General features: G+C 42.7%; 3 protein-coding genes across 13 annotated transcripts in view; 1 reads left to right on the plus strand and 2 right to left on the minus strand.

Annotated features, from left to right (window-relative positions):
• Nucleotides 1–19376, plus strand: part of LOC127599381 (uncharacterized) — a 207536-nt gene that overhangs the window by 47977 nt on the left and 140183 nt on the right. The gene's annotated exons all lie outside the window — the stretch shown is intronic.
• LOC127599352 (secretory carrier-associated membrane protein 2-like) lies at nucleotides 32–7389 on the minus strand. 3 transcript variants are annotated; one of them, XR_007962087.1, is made up of 10 exons: nucleotides 7077–7379; nucleotides 6297–6371; nucleotides 6098–6184; nucleotides 5263–5389; nucleotides 5057–5185; nucleotides 2859–3018; nucleotides 2565–2666; nucleotides 2370–2404; nucleotides 2071–2188; nucleotides 1615–1833 (listed from the first exon to the last, which is right to left on the minus strand). XR_007962087.1 is itself a non-coding variant. In XM_052063258.1 (9 exons), exons 1-9 carry the CDS (start codon nucleotides 7224–7226, stop codon nucleotides 1699–1701), a joined length of 1083 nt encoding a protein of 360 aa, XP_051919218.1. In that variant the 5' UTR covers nucleotides 7227–7363; the 3' UTR covers nucleotides 32–1698. The 3 variants fall into 3 exon arrangements, 2 of the variants coding, with proteins under 2 accessions (XP_051919218.1, XP_051919219.1); XM_052063258.1 differs by lacking the exon at nucleotides 2370–2404 and having other exon boundaries at nucleotides 32–1833; nucleotides 7077–7363; XM_052063259.1 differs by lacking the exon at nucleotides 1615–1833 and having other exon boundaries at nucleotides 2286–2404; nucleotides 7077–7389.
• Nucleotides 9017–19376, minus strand: part of myo9aa (myosin IXAa) — a 107236-nt gene continuing 96876 nt past the window's right edge. For all 9 annotated transcript variants that reach the window (XM_052062967.1, XM_052062970.1, XM_052062965.1 and 6 more), the window contains 11 exons: nucleotides 19323–19370; nucleotides 18270–18381; nucleotides 17522–17583; nucleotides 17107–17299; nucleotides 16855–16983; nucleotides 16677–16782; nucleotides 16467–16598; nucleotides 16232–16355; nucleotides 10155–10354; nucleotides 9928–10067; nucleotides 9017–9832 (listed from right to left, as the gene is read on the minus strand). In XM_052062967.1, the coding sequence (XP_051918927.1) occupies nucleotides 9339–9832; nucleotides 9928–10067; nucleotides 10155–10354; nucleotides 16232–16355; nucleotides 16467–16598; nucleotides 16677–16782; nucleotides 16855–16983; nucleotides 17107–17299; nucleotides 17522–17583; nucleotides 18270–18381; nucleotides 19323–19370 (1740 nt within the window). In that variant the 3' untranslated portion in view covers nucleotides 9017–9338. The remainder of the gene's footprint in view (nucleotides 9833–9927; nucleotides 10068–10154; nucleotides 10355–16231; nucleotides 16356–16466; nucleotides 16599–16676; nucleotides 16783–16854; nucleotides 16984–17106; nucleotides 17300–17521; nucleotides 17584–18269; nucleotides 18382–19322; nucleotides 19371–19376) is intronic.

Below are 19376 nucleotides of genomic sequence, written 5' to 3' on the forward strand. Positions count from 1 at the left end.
CGTCTACCTGTATATGGACAACACAGCACTATTCACAACATTAAGGAGGGATTTATTTAGTCAACTGTCCCGTCAGAAACCCTAATTGTACATCAAAATAATTTACCCATACATGCAACATACCATAATACGTTCTTAAGAACAAATAATTTCTTTAGTAAGCAAAGAGAAGGAAAAAGGTATATGACAACGCCCCCCCCCCAAAAAAAATCTATGGAAACATGTATGTAACTTTACATCTGCTTAAGGCACAGACACACAACAAAATCATTTACAGTGCCTTAAGAGAGACAGCAAAGAGTTAAGTTAAACTGCATTCTGTGGCCCTTACTCGTACTTGGTTTTTCTTTGCACATCAAGTTTCTCTTCCCCAACAAGTAAAACTTGTCTATTCTTCAAAGGAAAAGGGAATGCATTTTAGGCATCCTTCATATTTATCATCTTCAACCCAGATTGGGGCTATTTGAACAGTTGAAAGTGGTTATCAACTGCAAGATTAGACATTTGTAAAGCTGGCTTAAAAACTGAACGTGAAATTGTAAATGGTCAAGACAAACCAGTGACACATACACCAGACTTAGGAATGCTAATTTGGATAAAATGTTTCCCGAAGCAGGGGGTGAAAAGCACACACACGCAAGCGCGCGCGCACACACACACACAACAACTACAATTTTTAAAAACCACCGACTATTAACGACAAGCTAATAACTAACAGGCTGAATTGATTATCAACATTGATTTTGTTTCACATCGGTGCCATTCGTAATACAATTAGCAGTGTCTAGAAAATTGACACAGAGATTGTGTTCCTTTGCTCGTTAATCAAAATGTATCAACCAGCTGCTCCAGGCACAACTTAATGTCAGCCTGTAAACAGTGACTTTTCTCACTTCATTTGAGCAAAGCAACTCCTTCATGGCCTATTCTTCATTACGTATCAGAAGTATGTGCAAGAAAAAACATAAATGATGGCAGCAGTAACAAGTAACCTACACCCAGAGAAACAGTACTACCAAGGCTGAGGTGGCAGAGACAATGAAAATAATTGACCTCGGCCATCTGTTTTCACACGTTTGGACCATACCGGTTTCAGCAGCCAACCTGTTCTTTATCAGGGTTCCGTTGCACATGACCAGAATTAACAATTTCACATTAAGCATGCCCTTTTCACCATTGCTCTCTGTGGTTTGTGTGTTCCGTCGTGAGGGTGGGAAAAAAAATGTGACAAGAAAAAAATCAAATCGGACTCTGCGGGATCGAAACCTCAAAACGAAGTTGACAGGGCTTTCAAAAGTAGCATACCAACTGCACTTTGACATTACCAAACATTCAAGTCCTTTTTTGGGTGGTGATGAAATGTCATTTGCCCCGTCTCTTTGCTCCAATTCAGCTTTGTTAGTTTGATAGCAGCCTCATGTTTCACTATACAGTGATGAGGGACTCTATGTAGAGTGCATTCCAAAGAATGTGCAATTCATACACCATTCAAGATCCATGTCTTGACTCACACATTTTCATATACAGCTTTTGACCATGGTCACTGTATATCGCACGTTTGACACAAACAACCATGTGGAAGCATGTTTGTGGTCAAGTTATTTCTTTCTTTCCTTTTATCCCCCCAATTATTATGATCTGTGCCCCAGGTATATAACTAGTGTAAGAGCCCATGGAAATAGGGCACGATCTAATGCTTTAGTTGCTGCTAAAAGCTCCCTGAGCAGCTGTCGTAGCAGCAGACTGGAAGGTTCTGTTGGTCAGGACACCGCTGGAGAACTCCTGTTGAGCCTTGGTGAAGCTGGCTCCGGTACGTCTGTACTTGTAGTGGACCTTCATGGAAGACAATCAGTTCAATAGTCATTTTGAACTGTTTAGCAGCAATTTCATGATGAACTGCTATAGTTTTGTTTTGTTTTTTTGCAAAGCCGCATACTGTATTGTTTAAGTGATGATATACATGAATCACTGGAAAAAATGAAATGACTCGCATGCATACACATACTAACATTTAGGTGGTTTGCTAGACAATTTCCTTTACAAAGTTGTAAAAAGCTTAGTTTAAAATACCATTTTTAGGAGCATGACTGCCAGGATCGCATTTACGGTGAAAAAGCCCGCCACCACCATCATAACAACGGCCACAGCCAAGTTCGTGTTGATCATGCTGATGGACGCAATCCAGCCACTGTCAATAAATGCACACATAAAAACACACTATGAACAACCCAGAAGCACTGTGCAACAGTACACAAAATTAATGAATTTATCTGCTTAACACTCACCGGCAATTAATGGGAAAAAATGTTGATGGATGTATTACAAGAGGATATAGAGGAAAGGCAAAGAGAAAGGAACCACACACTTACAAAGGACAGAACCCCTTAAAGAAGACAACAGCCATCTGTTGAGACGCAAAAGAGAAGCTCATGTAGAGGCCACAATAGCTTGAGCGCACACAAGAAAACACACGACTCCATCCATATTGTGGCAGCAGCCTGTTGCGAGCATGCCACACCCCCTTACACTCGACATGCAGATTATCCCGCAAGTGTACAACTCACCTGTTGCCCCACTTGGGGATTCCCACAGTCTGAATGATGTACACAGCCACTTGGAAGAAAAAAACAAAGAAGAAGAAAAAGAAGCTGAAGGAACTGTCAGACCTGGAAAGAAAGGATGCACACACAACACAAGGAAGGAATTGAATCATCAATGGCAGTTACAGCCCTTCAAGCTCTGATACATTGACATGCACCTAACATGAAGTAGTTACAGGTGATGATTACTCCCACATTCAAGAATGAAACCACAAAAATGTGGTCCACGAGCACAAAATCAGTAACAGTACAGCGTACCTGAAGGCTCTGTACACGGGTCTGTACCAGCAGACGAAGGAAACGGGGGTGAAGAGGAGGAACCAGAGGATGGACAGGCCAAAGTCGACGCCATACTGAGAGTCCACTGTGAAGTAGGCCAGGCAGGCCAGCACGTTGAGGAACAGTGTGACACTGTGGACTGTGCATACGCACATACATACGCACAATCAGGGACATACTGTGCATAAAGAGTAAACCACGAAGAGTTTAGTGGTGTGACTGGGAGCCTGTAGTTCGGACACAGGATTACTATTCGTGTAGGATAGGGGCTTGCCGCAAAGAGCAAAAATCTGTCAAATATAGGGTTTCAAATGACATATATGGCTCATAAGGTGGCAAGAGTCCGATTGATACGTGAATGACTCATAGGAGTTCTCCATAGTGACTGCTTCAATGTGATCTGCTCAGGAAAGGCCCGACATTCAGTACGACAATACTTTGTGCTGATTGGGCAACGCGGTAACTTGTGCATGCCAACCAAACTTATGTTTTGACCAATCATGGCAATGGAAGAAAATGTAATCACTGGCATGTACCTTGGTTTGACCGGCTAAGGCCAGTCATCTGGATGACTCGTACAGATGGCATCATAGCGTTGAGTGTAGTTGTCGTTTCTTTCAATGTAAATATGCGGATAAAAGGCGTATTGAATAACAACGTTGGTTTTTGAATCGAGCAGTGTCAACTGAGAAAAGTTTTCATCACAGCCGCACATCCTTCTCCCAAACACAGTGTTGCTTTGTGATTGGTCCGCACTACCAGCGGTGCAGCTTGGAGGAAGTCAGCGGGCTCGAGCCAAGATCGATTCTCGGGGTTTTGCAAACACTCAAACACTGAGAGAATTCAAATTGCAGGCAAGGTTCATAAGGTGCGGCACTGGGCTAAAACTGGAGCGAACAATAAAACATCAACATTTTGTCTAGCATGTACTGTGAACTCAGGTCACATAAAAGGACTGTATTCAGTCGTTAAATTATTAAACAAACAAATCAGCTTCACAAAAGTCTCAATAGCATAAGCAACATACTAGCCTAAAAAACACGCAAGCACAAACTGACATGACATCAGTCATGAGAAAACAAATGCATACAGGTTAGAGCTGAGTGATAATGATATATATTGCGAAAGACGAGGGTAACATTGTCATTTGTCACCTACAGTAAAATGCCAGTCATTAGAAGAGAGAGACAGAGGAAGCTTGATTTGAAGGGCTAAAGCTTTCACTTACCATTTTTATAATGCGCATCTGCCACCAAGTGGCAGAGTACACAACAACACAGCAAAGTGAATCATAATAATACACTGTCACCATACAAAAGAAACCTACGGTGCAAAGTCTGTTTTAGGGTTCAATGAAAATAAAGTTAAAAATATAGGGCACGTCTAGGCATGCTGGGTACTCCTTCAAACAACACAAGGCTGGCATTGCAGCTTGCACTTTGAGCATAATCAAAAAAACAAATAGTCGAACTGAGAATCATTGTTTTAAAAAAAAGTTTTTCCAGTAAGTAATGGTGCAGATTGTACCAAAAAGCGTTGATGGGCTAGTTTATTTTGTAGTTATTGGGTAGTTGGCAGCTGGATGTAAAATGGGTGCAAGTGGAGTAACTTGTTAGCAATAATTTATTGGATGACTGCTACTGTGGCTAAACAACACCTTGTGGTTTAGCTCCCAAGAATAAAATCCAAGTATCGGTCTCATGAAGGGATTATGAGGAGTAATGAACAGAGGGACGATGAAGAAGCCATGCTAATTGTCTAACCTAATATTGTGAAAGACCGGAATGAAGTGCTTGGTGACTGAGTAACATTTTCACTGAGCTATCGCAAAGCGCAGCCATCTTTGAACAACAAAATGGCATCCAATTTCATAAGTGGAGAGAAAATGAGACAAAATAATGTTACACACACAGCTCAACAGGAAACAACTGTGACAGAAGACACGAGGTGGCCTACGAGATTAAAAGTACTGTATATTAATATTGAGGATAAGCGATTCAGAAAAATCGATGTATATGCGGTTCATACAATGGATGGCTAGATAGTATATTGAATATCAATAAAATTACTAACGTGATTTATTTTCATAATACAGCCCTGAGTTTTGAATTTGACTCTTGCATAACAAATGCATGATCTAAAATCCATTATCATGTGATGGGATCCAGGATACTTACACATCCACAGGTAGTACATTCTTTTACAGATCCGTCGGTATTCTTCTGGGATGTCTGCCTCAAAGTCTTGGTAAAAGCATGGCTTCACAAGAAAAAACTTGGGCAGGGGAGGCCAGTTGTTCTCTTTGACTTGCGGTCAAAATAACAAATTGTGTTACCCTCAACAGTTGAACAACACACCCATTTAAAACAGTGCAGTGACTTACCCCCTGTGTTCTGGGGTGTCCTGTTCTGAAGTTCCTGTTCCTTTCTCTCCAACTCTGCTGCCTTCCTCTCCAGTTCTTCTTGCTGCTTGACAAGATTAGCTTGACCTGCAGCTACCGCAACAGACGCCTGTTATAAAACAGGGAGGTTGCTGGGTTATATACAGTCCGGCAGACATACCCTTAAAGTAGCTTTGCGGCAAACCATAAGAGTGCTCCCAACACCATACATTAAGTCAACTGCTTTTAGATACAATGTATGTATCCCCCCCCCAACCCACCACCCCCCAAAAAAGGTGGAAGACTCGAAATTAGCACATCAGCCACATGGTCAAGCCGTTCTCGGTTGGAATCTCAGCCCAAGCCTTTTTGGGTGGAGTGTACATGTTTTTCTGAGCAACAGTACTGTACCTGTACCTAACAGTACCTGAGTTTGTGCTTTTTTTCTCCTGGTACTCCAGCTTCATGACAGACTCCGAATACATGAATGTTAGATTAAGTGACAATTCTTACCTCTCCGTAGATGTGAAATTGAGGGTAAATGGTTGTTTGTCTGCCTGTGACCTGTCACTGACCAGCAACACATTCAGGGTCTAACCCACCTCTTGCCCAAGTCACCAATGATCCTAATTAAGACAAGTCTTCTAAAAGAATGGATGGTTATACAACCACCATATATGTTCTTGTTAGATGGCAAATGTAAAACAAAAAGATGAGACAAGCTCAACTTTAGATTTTATCTTAAAAGCCACAGCATACTAACTTGCAGTTGTACACAATGGCTTTCATCTAATGACACATCTTATTTCATTTCTATAAAATTGCCTGTGTGTCTCACTTGTGAACTCTGCTCCACTGAGGTTTGCAGTATGGCGGGTTGAGATGAAACAGCTGAGATGGGGATGGTGGTCTCACTGCGGTCCTTCTGCAGAACATCATGGAATGTATTCCACCCCCCACCCCACAAATGTGTGTGATAAAGAATTCAAGTTTACAATCATTGCAATACAATACACATCAAGAGACAAGCGGCTCACCAATTCAGTGGAGAATGGGTTATAATCCCGAATGCCATCAGCGGCTCCTCGGGTGGCCTGAGTGACAGAAGCATCCTAAAAAAGAAATTCACACAGTATTCATATTAGCACTAGTCATAATCATTAATGACACGTTGAACAATGGATGTTCAAAACTGCATTTGATGTGGCGCAATAACGCAGGTTCAGAGTTCAGGAAAAAACATTGTAAGGTCACATTTTCCAGAAGATAATATTAACTATTAAGTGACTCTGCTGGCTTTAAGTCTTTGTTAGGACGTTTCGAGGTTAAACAAACATTTTTCCTAAGCAAATAGGGAGCTAATAACAGCGTGTATGCCGCTCAAAAGCAACATTACTGAGCAGTGAGCAAGCCGACACACGAAAACATCCAGTATGCCAACTAACCCAAGCCCTCAAAAAATGCAGGTGTTCCACACATTTAATTCAGAAAGTCAGCTTTTAAACGGTTAAGTAATGTTGAGGAAGTATATAATTGGCTGAAAACGAGCAGGCACCTGTTGCAGATTGTACCTGTTCAGGTGACTAGACCTAGTCACTATTTGAAGCTTTGTTTCCGAGGCTTTTGATTATAAACATTCCATATGTGGACAACAATCCATATTTATATTCACTTATATGTGACGTTTGTTCCGGTAGATAATGTGGAGGCCAAACCTAGTAACCGACCAAACAGGTTTCTTCAGTGTAGATCCTAAAAACCAAAATCAGGACAAAAGTCGTTTCTCCCTTAAAAAACAAAGCAAAACAAACACTCACCTGGAAGGGATTCATGTCCATGGGTTCGGCGAATGGGTTGCTGTCAAATCCCGACATTGTCGCGTTGGGTTTTTGTTCTCGAAAACCAGGCACCTTGTTTCCCTCTGGCTGTAGCTGCTCCGGATGGCGCCGCGGCGGCGTTCTACGCATGCGTCACTCCACAGGTAGCCGCGTCACAGCGCACAGCAGGATGGACGCGTCACTTTTCTTCGATTTTACGCGAGCCGGGCTTAAGCGGTTGGCTCGTGGTGGCACCAATATTTTTAATCAAACCAACGCAACCATAGTTTGCACGGGTCACATACCTACATTGGTTCAACTCTTAATTAGTGTTGGGATCTAATCAGAAAACAAACGACTATAAATCCAAGTACATTTTGGTGCATGCACGTAATAAACCAGCATGGCGTTGATGATACAATAATTGTCACCCCCCCCCCCCGTTTCTTTTTAAGAAATTCAACATTTACAAACATTACATCTACTCTAACCTCAACATGACAACAATCCCATTTTTAACATTACACTATTCATTACTATTAGAGCTGAAGATGTCTCTGAAAGAAATTAAACATACTTCAATAAAGAACTAAACTCAAATGACACAGTGGAAAGAGATACTCAGACAAAATACAGCAAAAACACTCAGCTGTTTGCACTTGATATGAACATATGCAGTGGTTAAGTAAGGTAATTGTAATGCGTTGGTTTTTGGCTGAAATTTCAGGACTAGCTTAAAATGTACTCAAAACTTTACATATTAACTGAATGTGACCTCGAAGCTTTTGAATGCACATGTCCAACTGTGGGCAGCACCGTCAGCGACGGCCACATCGGCCTCACAGTGCAGAGGTGCGGGGTTCGATTCTGGCTGCAGCCTCCTGTGTGGAGTTTGGATGTTCTCCTCGTACCTGGGTGGGGTTTTCTACAGGTACTCCGGTTTCCTTCCACATTCCAAAAACACGCATGGGAGGTAAACTCTAAATTGTTCCCTGGTGGGATTGTGAGAGCGCGAATGGTTGTTCAATAATGTCTCATGACTAAGGGCTGCCCTAATCGCACACACGCACAGAGACACACGTGCGTGGGTATGTATGCATGTATGCATGTGTGTGTGTGTGTATGTGTATTGTTAATTTGATCTTAAACCTTATGGACTATTTATTTGTCTTAGAAGCCACAGAGACCGTAATCTTTTCCCTTTTCCTATGCAACACTTTCTTGAACTCAAATGGCACTTCTAAGCTCCAGATGGCAGAAAACAGGAAGCAAGGCAACAAGGTAGGTTTTTTTTTTAATACTGTATATATATTTTTTTAGGGGGTTGCTATTGAGCGAACAGTCAGGGAGGGTTTGATACAACGGTGGCAGAATAGATGGCATTTTGGTCACTACACTCTACATAAGGACCGGACTGAATTTTACAGTTGTTTTATGGCTGTTAAATAGTTAAATGCAAGTATTCTCTAACCATCTGACATTGTTCGCAGCGTACAGGTCCCCTTGGCAGGAATTACACACAAGCTATCTTGGTCCCTTTGATTGTGATATCTCCCTTGTAGTATGGGGAAAGGTAGCATGTACAACAAGTAAGTATAGTCTCTCATGAGCGCTTGGCACATGAACACACACTTATATCTCCCATTGCCCAATTTGCTAAGTTCCGAGCAACATAGCGCCCCCCCCCCCCCCCGGAAAAAAAGATAAATATTTGACTTCAACTACCCAGCATGAGCTGGTGTTCCGGGCTTTGTACAGTATTTATATCTGTATAGACTAATAAGAATTTGTGTGACATTAAAATTCATTAAATAAATGCGGAAAATACATTTTGTAATCAAGCAACCACTGTATACATTGATTGTTAGGAACTGTAAACTCAGAGTAGCTAATTGTGAGATTCAAGGTTCAATGCAACATCAGCTATCGCTGAAGTCATGTTTTCTTTTTGTAGGACAATACAACAGATTCCCAGCCTTAGAATCATTCACTGACGCTGCAGTCTTTGACATTTTCAAACATTCCCTTTGCTCTGTTCTCCATACCAGTGTGTTCTCTTCTTGGTGCCGAGTGTGGAGCTGCCAAGGCACCTTTGTGAGATCTTGAGTGGCTGCTTTGGCCACAGAAGTGAAGCTCCTTCCACTAACCACCTTGTGCCTCTACACTGGCTCCAAATGGTGGAGGCACTTGGGTACAATTCTTTGACAGGTTTTAAAGGCTAATAAGTAAGCGTGCTTTCAGGGCGTGTCCTCATTGGGTGCATCACACCATGAATTCATTACTGCCGTACAACACCATCTGCTGCTGTATGTCGGGTGACTCCCTGCTGTGACCACCGCTTTCTCTGGTATGCCTCTGGGATACATGTTTGCCCCCCCTAAGTTTCTGTTTGCCTTTTTCTGGATTAAAAGTGCCACGGCTGGTAAACTGTGGTCTTTCATCAAACACGCTCTCCAACTCTGCTGTAGGACTGCAGTTGAAACTGTCAAAGCTGGAAGCTTGAGGTGCATTCTGAGCCTGCATTGCACCTGAGCTTGGAGGGGGAGACTTTGAAGTGGAGTGGAACCAAAAGCCACGGCTGGTATTAGAGATGGGGGAATTCGACGGCTGGAAGTGTGATGATGAGGAGTAGGGAGAAACACTAGAGGAAGAATCCACTGAATCCAGAGAGTCGGGTTGCCGTCTCAGAGTGCGATGCCGTGGGCTCTTTCCATCAGACCTCAGGGACCATGGGGAAGTCAAAACTAGACCTCTCTCTGAAAGATAGACAATTACGTTATTAGAAAAGAATTTATTTATGACATGAGTCGAACAGGGTGGATATATGCACAGTTTCTATACAGCGACATACCGGAAAGGACGGAAATGATTTCAGAGTCCATATTCAGGTTTTCAGAGCTGTCAGCTGTACCGATAGAGGCCTCCGACTCAAGGGTCTCATCATCTGATGCTCGTGGCTCCAGAGTCAGCATCTCAAAAGTCAGCTCCTCCCTGTAGGAGCAAGCACATTCACATTAGCGCGTGAGCTGCGTATGCATCATTAGGTTCTTGCCAATTATGTGCGGTGACAGCATTTACTTCTCTTTTTGCAGATTCTCAATTTGTTCCGTCAGCACTTTCTCCTCCTGCTCCATTGCTGCTTGCTGATGCTCAGAGATTTCGACCAAAGACTCGTTGCCCTCGCTCTCCTCTTTTACGGTGTTTGTCAAAGACTGAAGTTGCGGGCTCACAGGAGGTGTAGGCGAGTGTAAGCTTGGACGCCGAAAGTGACCTTTTCCCTGGAAAACAAATCAATGGCATAAGAGCACATTTCAGGTTATGTGAGCGCCAATGGGAGTCCCCAGGTAGTGGACCGTAGCTCCCAATACAGAAGGCAAATTCATCAGTCTGTGGGGGATTTTTTTTTTTTTTGCATGGTGTACTGTAAGGTGTCGTCTTTCGAGTAAAATGTACAGCGGCAATAAATCTGAATAATTTACAATATCATAGAAAAGTTCATTTTGTTTCAGAAGTTCACAATTAAAGTCAAACTCACAATTCACTACTTTGGATTATTTTGTAGATTTATTTCTTGAGCTGGGGAATTTGGATTTTTGGTTAGCTGTAAGCTGCAATCATCAAAATATGAGGTGAATCTACATTGTACAGTACACATACTGTACTTGTACTGTATACTTCTTTTTTTTTTTTTTTAACGGAACTAACATAATGAAATGTGTTTTCCAGGTTACTCTCATCGACTGACATGCACGTGTATTATTTGTCCAGATGACACAAACACACTATTTTACATTGGATGACATTGGCAGCATTTTATTCTTGCCAATAAGTGTATACATCTGTGCCCACCTTCACAGTTTAGATTCTAAATGTCTCAAAACATTCTAAAGTTTATGTAGTAGTTACCAAGCAGCAAAAAATAGAAAACAATTACAACTTCAACTATAAACCTGACAGAGAGAAAGTATTATTATAATTATTATTTATTGTTTTAAAGGGCAGCGGACTTGATCATCACTTCGGTCTATTCTTGTTGACAGTATATTTTTTCCTTTTAACATAATCTTTACCTAAGTCATATTTGTTTCCATGATAATAGGATATACATTTGCTCAATTGGTAGAGACCTCCCACAAAGCTTGCGTTCTAACTTGAAACCTGAATGAAAGGCTGTTTTCACACTCATTTCAGATCTTTTTCATGCATTAGAACAGTGGTTCTTAACCGGGGTTCGACTGAACCCAAGGGGTTCGGTGAATCAGTCTCAGGGGTTCAACGGAGCCTCTGCTATGAAGGTGAAGGCACACCTGACTCAACATGTCAATAAGTTATGATACACGCGCTTGGCCATCACTGGCTTGTTCATTTTGTGCACAATTTTAAAAAAGTATACTTTATACTTATACTAATTGTGTTTACTTTTTTCAGTTTTTAATAAATGTTTTTTAATGTCTTGAATTTGTAAAAAAAAATAAATAAAATCATGTTTTTATTTCTCACTAATGAGGGGTTTGGTGAATGTGCATATGAACAGGTTGGGTTCAGTGCCTCTAACAAGATTAAGAACCACTGCATTATAGTTGTTGCGTACCACATCATGTTTGATGTACCGTCATAGCCACCCCAATCCCTTGGATGGGAACCATTGAAAATGAAGCCGAGTATAAATAGAACACCCGCAAACCAAACCATAAAACAGTTGAGGACATAAATACACCACTGATCAACATTTACTTTACCTTTTTAGGTGAATTTGACTGTGGAATAGACATAAATACGAAATGGGAAAATTTGAAAGATTTTCCCTGACACGCGGTTAAAGCAGCTAATTTATTTTACTAAGTTTTATAATCATAACATATGACAGCGATTCTAAGCAGCTATCACCTAACATCAGAAAAGAGTGGCCAGTGTAGCATACCTATGTATCTAACATTTTGCACCCGAGCACAGTCATGCAAAAAAAAAAAAAAAAAAAAGTTCACAAGTTTGAAGCATACTTGAGCATTTTGAATATATATATATATATTAGAGCTGTCAAACAAAATATTTAATCTAATTAAAAATGCAACTGTCATAATTAACTCAAATGAACAAAAAAATTAATCGTGATTACTCACACATTTTTTATCGTTTCTGAATTTCCTTTTACATTTTTTGTCCTATTTTTTCCCCATTTTAATGCCGTCATCAGCATGGAATCATGAATCAGTTTTCTATGTGCCAAATGCAAATATTTACTGAAATAACAATTTCGATTTTCAATTTTACATGAACATTTTTCACTGAGCAGTTATTCACACATAATCTCACACAATATTACTGTCCATCAACAACAGTGAAAAAAAATATTTTGTCACACAACAGCTGCTTTAACAGCTTTTTTTATGAAATCAAAACAGAGCAATATAACATTATAAAGTGCACATCTAAGGTACACTAGTACTCAGCCTATAGTGGATTTAAACCATGGTTGCATACTTCATTTTTCTCCAGTTTGCTTTGAACACAGCAGTCTGTTTCTGTATGTTTGTTGAAGAATAATGAGACACCGGACACCAGTGTTCATTATGTGCCGCTGTATTCGAAACTGCCGGCCGTACAAACAAGCATACGCACTTCCCCCGTGCTGCAGGGGCAAACCATTCTGAAAGGGGGCGGGGGTTCACGCCCCCTAACACGGTCAGGCTATGTTGATTGTGTTGGTCCTTCTTACGCGGAAGTCTCTCTACGGTTTTGTGTAGACCTCATTTCGAATGACTACACTTGGTTCGATGACAACACTGGAGACATTTTACTTTCGCTAGGTCGCTACCACTGTAGCGCACTGTCACTGTCAGACGAACACAGAGAAGCTCCACCCGCGCTATTTATATGAACACAGAACACTATAACCTTCCACACAAAATAGTTCCAAACAAGTAACAGTCGCGTCAGTGGCATACATCGTATACCTGTATGATACACAGAGAGAGAAGAACAGGTAACTTTTTAAAAGTAAACTTTCCATTCATAAACTCTTTAAGTATCCGTTTTCGGTGTCTCGCGCTGCCATGGCTGGCAAAACAGACATGGGCGTGGACTTCTGCAGCACGCTTGTTGTTTTCTTTCTGGTGTATTTATAGAGCCACATAACATCTGCCTGTGACGTGTGCCGCATTAATCTCGCGAGAAAAAATTTAATCCCGTTAAAATTCATTTCAATTAAATCCAATAAAAACGCGCTAAACTGACAGCTCTAATATAAAAAAAATTAAAAATCCTCATCTCACCCCTCGGGTGGTGTCCGTCCCTCATTCAGCTCGGGTCCTCTACCAGAGGCCAGGAAGCTTGAGGGTTCTGCGCAGTATCCTTGCTGTTTCCAGCACTGCACATTTCTGGACTGAGATGTCTGATGTTGTTCCCGGGATCTGTTGCAACCACTCATCTAGTTTGGGGGTCACTGCCCCGAGTGCTCCGACCACCACAGGCACGACTGTCACCTTTACCTTCCAGGCTCTCTCCAGCTCCTCTCTGAGCCCTTGGTATTTCTCGAGTTTCTCATGTTCCTTCTTCCTGATGTTTCCATCACTTGGGACCGCTACATCCACTACAACGGCTTTCCTCTGCCCTTTATCTATGATCGCGATATCTGGTTGGTTCGCCATTACCATCTTGTCAGTCTGGATCTGGAAGTCCCACAGGATCTTCGCTCTGTCATTCACCACCTTCGGAGGTGTTTCCCATTTTGACCTTGGGGTTTCCAGTCCATACTCCGCACAGATGTTTCGGTAGACTATGCCAGCCACCTGGTTATGGCGTTCCATGTAGGCTTTCCCTGCCAGCATCTTACACCCTGCAGTTATGTGTTGGATCGTCTCAGGTGCCTCTTTGCACAACCTACATCTTGGGTCTTGTCTGGTGTGGTATATCTGGGCCTCGATGGCTCTGGTGCTCAAGGCCTGCTCCTGAGCAGCCAGGATGAGTGCCTCTGTGCTGTCCTTCAGGCCAGCCCTCTCTAGCCACTGATAGGACTCCTTGAGATCAGCCACTTCAGTTATGGTCCGGTGGTACATCCCCCGTGTAGGGGCTTGTCCTCCCATGATGGTCCCTCTTCCAGCGCCTCATCTTCTGTTCCCCGTTGTCTGAGACATTCTCTGAGTACGTCATCCGTTGGAGCCTTCTCCTTGATGTATTCATGGAGCTTGGATGTTTCATCCTGGACAGTAGCTCTCACACTCACTAGTCCCCGGCCTCCTTCCTTTCGGCTTGCGTACAGTCTCGGGGGGCTGGATTTGGGATGGAACCCTCCATGCATGGTTAGGAGCTTTCGTGTCTTAACGTCCGTGGTCTGAATCTCTTCCTTTGGCCACCTTATTATTCCTGCAGGGTATCTGATCACTGGCAGGGCATAGCTGTTTATTGCCCGGGTTTTATTCTTGCCATTGAGCTGGCTTCTTAGGACTTGCCTCACTCGCTGGAGGTATTTGGCCGTAGCCGCTTTCCTTGTTGCCAGTTCGAGGTTGCCATTGGCTTGTGGTATACCGAGGTACTTGTAGCTGTCCTCAATGTCTGCTATCGTTCCTTCAGGGAGTGAGACCCCTTCAGTGCAGACTACCCTTCCTCTCTTAGTCACCATCCGACTACATTTCTCAAGCTCGAATGACATCCCGATGTCGCTGCTGTAGATCCTGGTTGTGTGGATCAGGGAATCTATGTCCCTTTCGCTCTTAGCATACAGCTTTATGTCATCCATGTAGAGGAGGTGACTGATTGTAGCTCCATTTCTGAGGCGGTATCCATAGCCTGTCTTGGTGATTACTTGGCTTAGGGGGTTCAGTCCTATGCAGAACAGCAGTGGGGAGAGTGCATCACCTTGGTATATGCCACATTTGATGGACACTTGGGTAAGTGGCTTGCCATTGGCTTCAAGTGTGGTTTTCCACATCCTCATCGAGTTCACAACGAAGGCTCTTAGGGTCCTGTTCACCTTATACAACTCCAAGCATTCAGTGATCCATGTATGTGGAATCGAGTCATAGGCTTTCTTGTAATCAATCCAAGCTGTGCACAGGTTGGTACGTCGGGACCTGCAGTCTTGTGCGACTGTTCTGTCAACCAGGAGCTGATGTTTGGCTCCTCTGGTATCTCTACCAATGCCCTTCTGCGCTTCGCTCATGTATTGATCCATGTGTCCACTTATCTTAGCCGCAATGATGCCTGACATGAGCTTCCATGTTGTGGAGAGACAGGTTATTGGCCGATAGTTGGATGGGACTGCACCCTTCGAGGGATCCTTCATGATCAGGATCGTTCGCCCTTCGGTTAGCCACTCTGGGTGAGTCTCGTCCCTCAGCAGCTGGTTCATTTGTGCTGCTAGGCGCTCATGGAGTGCTGTGAGTTTCTTTAGCCAGTAGGTGTGGACCATGTCCGGGCCTGGTGCTGTCCAGTTCTTCATATCTGAGACTCTTTCCTGTATGTCTGCCACTGTTATGGTAACTGGGTTCTGTTCAGGGAGGTTTCTGTGCGCCTCTCTCAGGGTCACCAGCCATTGTGCACTGCTGTTATTTGCAACCTCCTTCTCCGATATGCCTTTCCAGTACCTTTCAGTTTCCAGTCTTGGTGGGTCAGCCCTGTTGTTAGGACCCTGCCACTGAGCGTACACTTTCGCAGGTTGTGTTGCGAACAGCCTGTTTATTCGTCTGGCCTCATTCTCTTTCGTGTACCGGTTTAGGCGGCTGGACAAGGCTTGGAGCCTTTGTTTGGCAGTTTCGAGTGCTTCAGGTAAGGTCATCTGGATGTACCTCTCGGGTATCGGCCTTTTCATCACACCTCTCTGGGCCTCCGTCAATTGATTTTTTATATATATATATATATATATATATATATATATATATATATATATATATATATATATATATATACACATACACACACACAGTATATATGTGAAGTTTATTATCAATCAAATGTATTATTAGAATTACGATCAATCTGACAGCTTGCACTATTGCACTGCACCGAACCTAACAGCTCAAAGTAAATGTTACAGTGCAAAGTAAGCGACATGATCTGGAGGATTTGAAAAGGATGAAACAGCACCGAGCAGAAGTAAACCGACGGGTTGCGAAGCTTTTTCCAAAAGAAAAATTCTGGTCGTCACAATTTGATCATACCATTGATCTTCGGATGAAAGTCAGCCTGCATTTGGCCTTATTTTCAGCAAACTCCAGGGTGTTGATGTCCTTCAGTCGCACTTTGTACTTTGTCATCTGTTCACAAATGACAAGTTCGACACACCTGTGGAGGAACAAAAAAAATACACCTCGATGGGGTTACAAACATTCTCTGATCACAAGAATAGTACACTAGTCCTGTATTTTCACTTGACGACAGATAGAGGTTACTTACGCTGTGGTCTTACTGATGTCCTGGACACTCTGAAGTGGATCAATCGTGTCTGGACAGCGCAGGATACAGGGAGCAAAAACTATGGCCAAGGCATTAGCCGACATACGGTTTGTCTCCTCTTGTAAGGCAATCCTGAAAGAGTAAATACAAGTGTCTCAATACTCCCATCAGGAATTTGTTTTAAAATGTTCAAAATCCACATTCGTTTACCGGACAAGATGAAATATGAGCCGTTCCAGTGTGTTCAGGTGGGTCCTGCTTAGCTGGTCAACAACTGAATACACCCCTCTTATCATTTCTTTTCTATCCTGCAAACCTGAGAAAGGACAACCATTTTTATTTTTCGGCACTCGCAGAATGCGCCGCGGTAAACATGCTGCTGACTTACCCATAGCACGTATAAACGCCTCATATAGCTCAAATGTCATCAGAGGACTCGGCAGGTCTCGCAGCCACTGCTTGAAGACACTAGCAATGACGTGGATGTTGTAGTCATCCAGATTCATGCTCTCCACATCTGCGGCAACACGGAGACGACACAGAAAGCCAAAACAAAGTTAAACGTGAATAAGCACGTCTTGAAGTCTTTTTGGTTTCAACATCCATTTTTCAACACCTGTCACTGGTTGCGAAAAGTTACCTGTATCAAGTCCCTGCTTCAGTTCTCTAATTTTATTGGTGGAGCCCGATTTTCGATAGATTCCCTCAGTGTAGAGGCCGTGCATCTCGATGTAGTTGATAAGCTTCTCCACCACAAGGGGCACCGTTCGCTCATCATTTGTCAGGCGTAACACCTCAACACCAAATTGTCTCGGGGAAAGCTCGGGGTCGAACTGTTCAAAGAGACAAGTATAGCGCTCAAACAATCACGTGCATGCAAACAAACCAATACCCTAGAAAACCAGGCACACTGCTAGCTTGCTAATCCTGCCGTCAAAAATGACTGGCTTGAAGAAGGGATCTCTATTACAATACTGTATTAATAAGGCATGAAAACGGCATACAGGGTAAAATATCAAACTTCAAGTCATTGGACTTGTGTCTGGCCGACTTACCTTCTTACTGCATTTGGTGGTCGTCTTTTGGCAGCACTTTCTGTGGCAGGCGTAACGGCACACTGGGTAAACACAGGCAGAAAAATCAAACACACTATTCCCATTATCCACAGAAAGGCAGTGCCTCCTCATCTTTCAGCAAGTCCAGTCAAAGACAAAAACTGATTGAGCAGGGAATGGCAGAGCGGCATTGGCGGGCATGAGGAGGTACAGTATACACTGAGTGAAGAAAGGACTACTTGTGAGGAGAAATTTCCGGAGACACAGAGCCGCAGACCCCATGAGACCAGTTGAAGACATTCCGATTAGGGCACAGGAGGGCGAGAGGACCGGATGGGACTTTCAAAGGGCGGACTCACTCAGACACCGTGTACACTATATGCACATTTTGTTGTGCATGGTCACATGAGATCATGAGACAGTCTGGGCTGTAATGGTAGCTGCATTAATAAACACAAACCTATTATCTAAGACCCATCTAAAGATAGCGACTTAAATGCTATTTTAGGTTGCAAGTAATCTATTTTGTGGTTTTACCACATGATCTGTTCAGTCAATTGCTTACAACTGACAGCAATTCCAAGAGTTTTGGGGCAGAAGTGGGCTTGCTTGTTTTTGCTAAAATGACAAACATGAAGTTCTTCAGCAAGATCAAATGTTTGTTCCATTTTTACTGTCAGAAATCACTTCAGTATTTTTACCAATTACCCATGTCAAAATCCACTCTTCAGTGCGCAACCTTACTCACGTTTGCAAACACAGGCACGATCCATCATCCAGATGAGCGATGAGCAGTATTCACAGTATGTGGGGATGCTGTATTGGGTGGACTTGAAAATATGGCCATGATGCTCCTCCACCTGTATGGGAGCGGAACACACAGCTTTAACCAAGGTCAGACTGCACTGTGCTGTACATGATATCGACATATTGGACAAAGCTACTGGAAATCAGCTCTCAATGAATTACTCAAAGTTTGCCCTGAATCGTCAATCTCCGGCATAACAACACATTTTGGACAGTTGTAAGCTTCCAACAGGGAACACTAACAGCCGTTTCTGTTGCCAATACACTGAGCGAGAGCTATACTGGCATGAGTTACAGTGATGTTGTATGATGAGACCCTGTTGGCTTTGCAAATTAAATCCATGGATAAATTGACAAAAATTCCCCCTGACAAAAATCTTGTTCCTGTAAGAATTAATGCAAGGTGTCTTCATACATGCACTGAAAAACACCGTACATTAAATACAGGACACCTGCAAGCCCTAATATAATTGCCACTAGCAGTTTAGAGCCAATATAGGACGTGCGTGTCAAATACTGGTATTTATACAATAACAGGCGGTTAAGCTAGTACCACGTTAAATTATGTAATATGTTTACAACCATGGTTGTAGTTTGCAGTTGTGTAGAGTCGCGTAAAACTTTACACACAGTAACAGTATCATGCTGAGATATTGTTGACCCTCTCATACAAATGAGCTAAACCAAATATTCGCGGCAGCTCTCATTATGAATTTTCCACCTTGACAAACTGCAACCTCGATAATGAACACACTGCTAAAGGAAGACCTCTTTGACAGCGGGTGACATTTTTACATTTGCAAAGGCAGATTATTTGATACAGTGTGTAGACTACATTTCATTCTCGTGGGCTCCTGGTGGTAAATTTGTGTCTGGCACGCTTTGCTAACTAAACACGGTATGTATTAGGTGCAATAGAATATAAAGGTAAGCATTCTTCCTTTTAATGTTAAGATAAATATGATATCACGGTGATGCCAGTGGAGAAACCTACAACGTCTGCATCTTTCTTCCTTCGCTTTTTGCGTTCAGGTTTAGGTTGCTGTAA

Source organism: Hippocampus zosterae, chromosome 4, assembly GCF_025434085.1.
Source record: "Hippocampus zosterae strain Florida chromosome 4, ASM2543408v3, whole genome shotgun sequence".
Taxonomy (NCBI): domain Eukaryota; kingdom Metazoa; phylum Chordata; class Actinopteri; order Syngnathiformes; family Syngnathidae; genus Hippocampus; species Hippocampus zosterae.

Bases quoted from the DNA above. Each gene is read 5' to 3' on its own strand.
- LOC127599352 (XM_052063258.1), bottom strand. From the start codon at position 7,226: ATGCGTAGAACGCCGCCGCGGCGCCATCCGGAGCAGCTACAGCCAGAG. The intron at 6,185-6,296 runs GTGAGCCGCTTG...GATGTTCTGCAG, and splicing joins ACCCATTCTCCACTGAATTG to AAGGACCGCAGTGAGACCAC. The intron at 2,667-2,858 runs GTACGCTGTACT...CTTTCTTTCCAG, and splicing joins CCCGTGTACAGAGCCTTCAG to GTCTGACAGTTCCTTCAGCT.